General features: G+C 38.6%; 1 protein-coding gene across 29 annotated transcripts in view; it reads left to right on the plus strand.

Moving 5' to 3' along the window:
- The window catches only part of PLEKHA5 (pleckstrin homology domain containing A5), a 235,259-nt gene extending 226,925 nt beyond the window's left edge, over positions 1-8,334 (plus strand). For 14 of the 29 annotated variants that reach the window (XM_067008806.1, XM_059082721.2, XM_067008833.1 and 11 more), the window contains 5 exons: positions 328-468; positions 1,002-1,126; positions 3,836-3,981; positions 5,366-5,471; positions 7,452-8,333. In XM_067008806.1, the coding sequence (XP_066864907.1) occupies positions 328-468; positions 1,002-1,126; positions 3,836-3,981; positions 5,366-5,460 (507 nt within the window). In that variant the 3' untranslated portion in view covers positions 5,461-5,471; positions 7,452-8,333. Of the gene's footprint in view, positions 1-327; positions 469-1,001; positions 1,127-3,835; positions 3,982-5,365; positions 5,472-7,451 lie in introns of all 29 variants that reach the window. The other 15 variants (XM_067008813.1, XM_059082722.2, XM_059082725.2 and 12 more) reach the window with 5 other exon arrangements.
- The last annotated feature ends 1,133 nt before the right edge of the window (positions 8,335-9,467 follow it).

A 9,467-nucleotide genomic window follows, 5' to 3' on the forward strand; every position in this document is an offset into this window, starting at 1 on the left:
AGTAGCTTCAGTCTGGTCTATCCCTGCTAGTAGACATGGACCAGCTGAAAGTGATTCCCTGTCGTTATAGAAATCCCCTTTCTGTCTTGTCTAATGGAGAGCAGGCATTGCTAATGGTGATTCAGCCAATTAACAGTTGAATAACTGCACATTCTACACATTACAAAATAGATGATATATATATATATATATGATTCCTCTGTTTTTCATAAGGAAACCTCCTTGCAAGTGAAGAACCAACTTTAAAAAAAAATTAATAGGTACTATCTAAAAACTATGCGTGACCGTATAGTATGAATCTAAAAATGCTGTCTATCTGTTGAACAGACTCGAAGGAGGGACGATAACCTTAAGGAACTGGATGCCGTCATTAGAGAAAATGATGTGAAGCCAAACCACGAAACTCCTGCCACAGAAACTGTTCGACTAAAAGAAGCGGAACCTCAAAATACAGATTTCAGCGAAGAGGTAGAGAGATTATTTTAGGACAGATGTTACAAAGGGGTGGATTTTTGAAGATAAGATCAAGTGAGAAGGTTGAAAATAGTTACGTGTCATTCTGTCACAGGGGCTATATAGATAGATCTTAGTGAAATGATAGGCTTCATATAATTTGATTGATGTATTCAGCCACAGCAAAAACTGGGTTAATTGAAAACTTTAAAACATGATCAATCAAGGCTGTAATAAATTATCATTAACCCAATTAAAGAGTCTTATATCCCAAAGCGGCTAGCTAATGGCAATGTACCTTTTATCCTAGTAGCAAAGGACATAAATTTTTTTTTTAGTTTTTTTAAAAATTTTTAAATTTTATTTTATTTATTTTTTATAGGACATGAATATTCTTAATGTACTTGAAAATATATTTATATTCCAATAAATATTTGATAGGGTATGGGTTTTTTAATCAACTTTATTTAGGAATCATTTAGATAATTCACTAATATATTAAATGTGGTAAAAATGATTTGAAAAAGAAAATTTTTCTTCTTCTATAGTTTAAAAAAACTGAAAATGTTTTTTCCGAAACACTTTTCACACCTGAGCCAAATGGAGTAAATTCTGAGGAAGTGGTGGATAAAGAAGAAAACAAAGAAAAGACGCCCAAGGATGTTCCATACAGGTAATTAGGAAAAACAAACAAAGGAGTCATTCACAAAATTGCATACCTACTTAAAAATGGTAAACTTCAGAGTCAGAGGTCTTGGATTCCAGTCCCATAATATCTCTTACAAGCTGTAGGATCTTGAGCAAGTTACACAACTGTCCTAAATGCAGGTTCCTCACTTGTAAAAATGAGGATAATAATAGTATCCATCTCACAAGTGTGTTATAGGGATTAAATTAGAAAATATGTGTATAGCACTTGGCACTGTGCTAAACACCTAGCAAGTAATCAATAAATACCTTTTTTTAAAAAATGCCAGAGGCACACAAGCTACAGCAAAGTAAGCACCTCAGCATTGCCTGTATAATGACAGACATTGATCAGATGTCTAAGATGTCTGATAAGCATTCCAAAAATTATAGTGATTTGCCATTTATTTTTAAACTATATATATATATATATTTTTTTTTTTTTTTTTTTTTAATGGTACGCGGGCTTCTCACTGTTGTGGCCTTTCCCGTTGCGGAGCACAGGCTCCGGATGCTCAGGCCCAGCGGCCATGGTTCACGGGCCCAGCCGCTCCGCGGCATGTGGGATCTTCCTGGACCGGGGCACGAACCCGTGTCCCCTGCATCGGCAGGCAGACTCTCAACCACTGCGCCACCAGGGAAGCCCTAAACTATATATTTCTTAACTAGCGTTTTTTTTGTTTGTTTTTGTTTTTGTTTTGTGGTACGCGGGCCTCTTACTGTTGCAGAGCACAGGCTCCGGATGCACAGGCCTAGCGGCCATAGCTCATGGGCCCAGCCGCTCCGCGGCATGTGGGATCTTCCCAGACCGGTGCACGAACCCGTGTCCCCTGCATCGGCAGGCGGATTCACAACCACTGTGCCACCAGGGGAGCCCCAACTAGCGTTTTTTAATGCATATCCTCAGTCTCACCATCCATAAAAAAAATCCGTAGTGCTGGAAAAGAGAAATGCTGTGATTTCATGTTATTAGGAATGCCTTTATCTCTTCAATGAATAGCAAGAGGGAATTTGAAAAACATTTGGCGATAACTAATAAGAAAAAAACCTCTGCTGAATTTTTGTTAATAGACATAGATTAAAACACATCCACGGGCTTCCCTGGTGGTGCAGTGGTTAAGAATCTGCCTCCCAATGCAGGGGACATGGGTTCGAGCCCTGGTCTGGAAAGATGCTGCAGAGGAACTAAGCCCATGCGCCACAACTACTGAGCCTGTGCTCTAGAGCCAGTGAGCCACTACTACTGAGCCTGCATGCCACAGCTACTGAAGCCGGCGTGCCTAGAGCCCGTGCTCCACAACAAGAGAAGCCTGTGCACCGCAATGAAGAGTAGCCCCCACTCGCCGCAACTAGAGAAAGCCCACGCACAGCAACAAAGACCCAACACAGCCAAAAATAAAAATAAAATAAATAAATTTATTTTTTTAAAAAAATGAAAGCGTCAAACTGATACTCCCCGAAGTCACTGATCTGCTTCTGTTTGGTTTTGTTTTTCTAAAGACTTTTTTTAGGTGAACCATTTTTAAAGTCTTTATTGAATTTACTACGATATTCTGTTTTATGTTTTGGTTTTTTGGCCACGAGGCATGTGGGTTCTTAGCTCCCCGACCAGGGAGCAAACCCACACCCCTTGCATTGGAAGGTGAAGTCTTAACCACTGGACTGCCAGGGAAGTCCATTGATCATTTTTAACATCAGGAAAAGAGACAGCCTATTAATGCAGTAGTGCAAGACACCCACCTAATAGAGCATTACTTGCCTCCTTTTCCCCCAAACCTAAGTCTGATCAAGCCTAAGAATCATATCAGTTTATAAAAAATATGAGCGATACAGAAATCAAAATCCAGAATGTAGTAAATTATTGGACAAATAAACCAGGTTCTTTCCTAAATAAATGACGAAGAATAAAACGGGTGTGTGGGGTGGTATATTTTAAAGTAGACTTTAAGGGACTTCTCAGGCAGATACAGTGTATGGACTTTGTTGTTTGGATCCTGATTCAAACAGGTAACTCTAAGATGGTATTATGAGGCAATCAGGATCATTTGAGCATATTGACTGGGTATTTGATGGTATTTACAGACTGAATGATATGTCTGGAATCTGCTTTAAAATAATTTTGGGGGAGGACTTCCCTGGTGGTGCAGTGGTTAAGAATCCACCTGCCAATGCAGCGGACACGGGTTCAAGCCCTGGTCTGGGAAGATCCCACATGCCGCGGAACAACTAAGCCTGTGTGCCACAACTGTTGAGCCTGCGCTCTAGAGCCCGCGAGCACAACTACTGAACCTGCATGACACAACTACTGAAGCCTGTGCACCTAGAGCCCGTGTTCTGCAACAAGAGAAGCATCCGCCATGAGAAGCCCACGCACCGCACCGAAGAGTAGCCCCCACTCACAGCAACTAGAGAAAATCCACGTGCAGCAATGAAGAACCAATGCAACCAAAAATTAATTAATTAATTAATGTAAAAAAATAATAATAATTTGGGGAGTAGGAGGCTGAGGGTTTAGAATGAAACAAGATTGGCAAAATGTGGACAAAAATGCCAACAAAATGTTAGCAATTGTTAAGTACAGATGGTGACATCTTTTCTGTATAGTTAAGATTTTTCATAACACTAAGTTGGAAGGAAAAAAAATTAATTGCATTCTAAAATAACGAACTTTAAAACTTCCATCTATTTTCATTAGCCCTCAAGATGAGTCACAGAACCCAAATCATAAACCAGAAGGCCACCCTGAAGAAAATACAAAGGACAATATTCATGAGCAGGAAGAAACTGTTATTTCTTATGAACTAACTCCTGAGGCTTCTAGAGGAAGTCAGACAATGGCAGGTAGATATTACATGTTTCCTAATTTTCTTACTGGTGCTTCCTCTGAACCTCTGAATTTATTTGCCTTGTGGAGACTCTAGCAAGGGAGCCACGCTGGGACATCAACTACAGACCAAGCAGCCTTTGCCTTCCCACACTTGCACTGTCAGGAGGGCTGCAGTTGCACCAGAGCACAGCCCACAGCCCCCCTCCCTCCCCAGCCTGAGCAGCTATATCCGCCCTCTCTCCTGGCTTGGACAGTCAGTTCCTTCTCTTTGTTTTGTTTTGTTTATTTAATCTGAACCTTTACACACACCTTAAACATTTTTCTAAGAAGAAGATCTTTTAGTACTTTTCTCTGACGCTGGATTCTCAGAGTATTCATAAGCCCACCCCTTTGGGAACTGTGGAAGACTGAATATCTACACTAGTAGAATGGATATACTTACTTAGCTCCTACTATAATCCACATCTGGGTTTTTCTTTGATAGTGGAAGATCATGATCCATAGCATGTTAAGAAAAAATAAAATTTTCTGTGCTATTCTTTTATACTTTCTGGATTCTTCACACATCTTTTTTCTTTTTTTTTTTTTTCTTTATGACTTTTGCCAAGGGATGGGGGTAGGGGAATCATCCCACTAGTGTAATGTACCAGTTTTGCTTCTCATAGTGTCCATAAACAAAAAGCTATCCCTAGTAATTCTTTCTCCTCCCCCCCGCAACCCTGCCTCCAACCATTTTGCACAAGGGTAAGTACAGTGAAATTCAATTACGCAGGACTGTTCTTAAGAGCATTTTCTGTATCTTATATACATATAACATGGAAATTTATATCATCAGCCAGCCATGTTCCTTTGTAACCAGTATGAAGCACTTTTTCCTTTGCCTCTTATCACTCACAAGGCAATGTGTACAAGAATTCTCCCTTTCTTTAAAAATTGTCATTGATCACATTTGGTTATTATTATGCCAAGTCTGTGTTAAAGGTTGTGTGGGTGTATTAAAACCACAGCATTTATACCATCTGCAGTATTTAGCTTCATGCAACTAGAAAAGCTTTTAAAAATGAGACCCAACAGGGGTGAGTCACTGATAGACACCTGAAAATTAACCTTGAAGCTCAAAAAACCAAAAAATATGTTTTTCCAGTTTCATTGAGATATAATTGGCATATAACATTATATAAGTTTAAGATGTACATGGAAGAAGAATTTTTAACCAGTCTTCAAGGGACATTTCATACTGAATAATCAATTGCCAGAATAGCAAAAAACAGAGCCGAAATGCAACTAAGAATTCCTTCCCGACACACGTTCTGTGTTGGGAATCGCAGCGTCAGGATTTCCTTCTCCGAAGGTGTCTCCAGGATTTTGATCTCGTCACATTTTCTCGGTGTGTTTTAGTGCAAAGCGTGTCCCCGTCTCCCGAGTCCTCGGCATCACCCGTTCCGTCCACTCAGCCGCAGCTCACAGAAGGCTCACACTTCATGTGTGTGTAGTCTCAGAACAAGTACGTCGTTTCCTTTCATTTTTGTGCTTTACTGTTAGAGCTTTCAGCCTGACTTTTCTTGATTTGGTGAATAAAAACTGTGATGAATTCCGGCCTGTGTGTTAGGGATAGTTAGCAGAGCAAGTGTTTGAACTACGGGCAGTAACTCAAAATTTCCAGCATCAGCCCTTCAGTGTATTTGCTACCTGACAGCATTTTCTCTGTCTCTTCTTTCATCATCCATAAAAACAGCTAAACTTGGAGGGGAGGTTTTGCAGTGTTTTGCAGCAGTGCTTGTTTCCACAGTTGGGTCTGAGAATTCTGTTCAAGTCGTTACATTTTGATACAGAAACGTTTTTTACATTCGGCACGACCTATCTACCACACTGGGAGTTTGCTAATTATTTTTAAGGATAAAGAAGAGCTTATGGTACAGCCAACTAGATATGGAATGTAAAATCTTTAGGATCCATCAGAAATTATTTCTAAATAATAATTTTTTTTTTTTTAAGTCAGGGAGGTAGCTTTTAAAAAAGCCACAGGTGGGGACAGGGAGACGGGGCCTTTCTCAACCAGTGTTCTGTAGACCACACTTTTATAACCACGAATAATTTCCTAAGGTGTCTTACTTTTAAACTTTATCAACAATGGCTAGATTTTACCTCAATTTTGTACTTACATACTTTTTTTATTTTTCAGAAAAGCTGTGAGGTATGGAGTGGACATTTTATGCCTTTTTCTGCACTTTTTTTCTCAGTATCTACCAGATCTTCTAATGTTTGGTGCCTTCGAGTTATCACCAATTTCTGTTAAACAGTTATAAGCTGAGAAAACACCTACAGACATTATGAGCATGGCTACAAACATGGTCTTTGATTTTTAGGTACTCAAATAAATGAGTACAAATACCAACTTAGACTAAGCTTTTCATCCCGTGGCGCTCATTTTCTAGCATCTACGTCCATTCACACCTTCTTGTAGCAGCTATATTCTGTGTCCCTTTTTTTCAGCCAGAGGATTTATGTTTAACTGTCTTGTCATGTCTGTAACTTTTATTTGAGATCCTGTCTGGAGCCTAAAAGAGGCTTTGTTTGTTGTCACTTGGTATCTCTTTAGGATTCGTTGTAGTCTTAACCTGTGTCTTGCCTCAGTCCCTCACATATTTAAACTTTTAACTTAATACACTCCGAAGTGGCAGTTGCCACTAGTGACAGAATAACACCAAACACAGGGATAGTAAACATGCTCGTTTTATGCCTCCTGTGCAAAGAATTGATTGATGGCCTCTGTCTGTCTTAGTGGTGAAATGTACTTTGAGAGCCACTCCCATTATCTCTTGGTTCAATAAACAGGTTACAATTCATTGTACTGAGGACCACTCTGATAATAAGAATGTTCACAGTTAAAACCGGAGTACATTTCCGGGTTCCTTAAGTTGTTTCTTATTCGATTTTGTTTTGTTTTACTTTCATTCCAAGAGCCAGTAGTATCACGTACTAGAGTAAGGTACAGTGATTGCAGGATATTTTCTAGCTTTGTGGCGTGCAGTCACCACAACCCACCAGTGGCATTCAAACTTGCATTATCTAATAATCCATCTTGTTGTGCATGTGTCATCTTGCTGAACTAGTAGTTTTGGCAAGACGTAGGAAAGTTTTAGAAATGACACTGCTATGTAGGCAGCTTAATATAGTATTACATATTTTAGTAAAGTTGTGCAAATCTCTGCTCATTTTGTCAGGCTTTTGGATTCAGCCACAAGCGTGGGTCCTTTTTTTCATCTGAATTGCTATGCACATATTGCATTATGTTTCTTTGCTTTGTGAATTAAGCTTATGGAAATGAAGAGAAGATGTCCTTCAGTTGTATTATGTTTGGGGATTTTCATGGCCATGCTTGTCAGTTCTATTGCTAGAGAATGTGGCCCTTAGTTACTTCAGGAAATGGTCACTCATGAACTTTGCAGGTGTCAAAGTAATTTTACTTCTTTGTATTTTTCAGCTATACTGACTTCTGTTGAAACCATTCAAAGCTGAGGACATGGACCTTTGGCAATGTGAGAAGATATTGTACAGTATATTTTAAATCTATGAAATTCATAGTTCTGATGCTTTTGGCCACAGAGCATCATTTTATCACTTCTGGAAAATGTTTATTCCAAAACAGCTTTAATGGCCCATATGTACACTCAAGGTTATGTAATGTAATCTCAAGGTTATTATTCTGACACCAGCTTGCTGCTATGATTTCAGAGCACATAAGTAAAGGTGCTTTTTAGTGTGTGGTCTACAGCCAGAGCTTACTTAGTTGCTGATTTCCAGATTTTGATGTTTCTAAAGTCTAGGTGGATTTATATTTCTTTTCACTTTTCAGTACATAAATTTAGTTATTATTTCCAGTGAAGCTTGTTTTCCTTTTTTTTTTTTCTTCCTCCCATTTTGGCTACTGCAATGCTTTGTTTCACCCTTGATTTGTAAAAATTTTATATATATATTTAAAATGTGCCATTTTATTACTGCTAAGTGAAGTATGTCCGTTTCCTGCTATAATTATTTCTCAGTCAGATTGCATTGTCAGCAGTTATGCCACACTCTTGTCAGCTTAGATACAAATGTTATCGCTTACTTTTTTCTTAAAAAGCAATTTAAAATGTAGGTATTTTGAAGTACTGGGCTTATACTTCATTGGACTAGATGTGTACAGCAATAAGCAGGTTTTCAAATCCAGTACTTAGTTTGTGTACAAATGTAATTATGTTCATTGTGTATATATTATACAATGAGCACATGTAATGTAAGTATTAAAGGCTACTTACTGTTGTTTAAATGCAAATGTTCATATCTCATTTCTTTTTTATCATGTTAAATAAATGTTGATGTTCTTAAATCACTTGTGTTAGAATTTTTGCTCTTCCCATCTAAAATGGAAAGTCTGAGACTTCAAGAGACTTCTAGATGCAAAGGTAGTCTGTTAATCTTACTGGAAAGAGCATGGTAAAAGAACCGTGTCTGTCATCCAGCTGAGCTCTCCCATGTCGAAGTCGAGAAACTTGAGGCCCAGAGAGAGAAATTGACTTGGCCACAATCACATTACATTTAATGAGAAAATTTGCACCAGCATAAAGCTTTTCTGACTTTTCAACACCACTGGGCAAATGTAGTTTTGTAAAGTCTTCTATACCTATTTCTTTTGGTTTGCATGTCACAGCAGGCATCTGCAGCCTCGCTCTGCTTAGTGGACTGAACTTGGGGGTGGGGGCGGGGGCAGAGTTATTTCTCCGACATGGGTAACTAGAAACCGTTTCATCATAAGCAGAGATCATTGTCTCTTACACCACATTCTCTACAGATGTTCACGCTCTTCAGAATCAATTACATTTCCTTTCCACTATAACCTTTTTGTTCAGGCTATATATTGTTCCCAGAGTACAAGGAAATGCAAGGCTTTGGGATTCCTATATAAAATTGCTGAAACTAAATTGGTGCTGGTCAGTCTTTTTTTTTTTTTTTTTTCCATGCTATGTTAAAGAGGATTTAGATACAATTTTAAATGCAGATGTATAAGAATTCATCTGCTCCAAACAGAAACACACAAAATGAAGTGCAAATAGATACAGGCTTTAATGTAGGAGGTTAATGAAAAGAGAGGTGAAAATGAGAGAAGAATGTTTAGCTCCTTACATCTATACGAACATGTTTACATATATTACCTTTTTCTAAAGATGACACAAAGAAGTCTTCTCAGGGGAAATAGTCAACAGATTATGGTTTCCCTTTAAGTCATGACAGTGATTGTTACCAATCTTTTATGGGTGTGTTGAGAGGAGAGTTAATGTTACTCTTTGGGATTTGTTTGGGGTTTTATGTGGAGCTTTTTGTCTTTATGTTTGCCTGGGGTGTGTGTGTGTGTGTGTGTGTGTGTGTGTGTGTGTGTGTGTGTGTGTGTGTGTGTGGTGTGTTACTTTGCTTTTACTTGAAGCACTTTTAAAAATAAATTTATTTTTATTTTTGGCTGCTT

The sequence above is a fragment of the Kogia breviceps genome, chromosome 12 (assembly GCF_026419965.1).
Source record: "Kogia breviceps isolate mKogBre1 chromosome 12, mKogBre1 haplotype 1, whole genome shotgun sequence".
Taxonomy (NCBI): Eukaryota; Metazoa; Chordata; class Mammalia; order Artiodactyla; family Physeteridae; genus Kogia; species Kogia breviceps.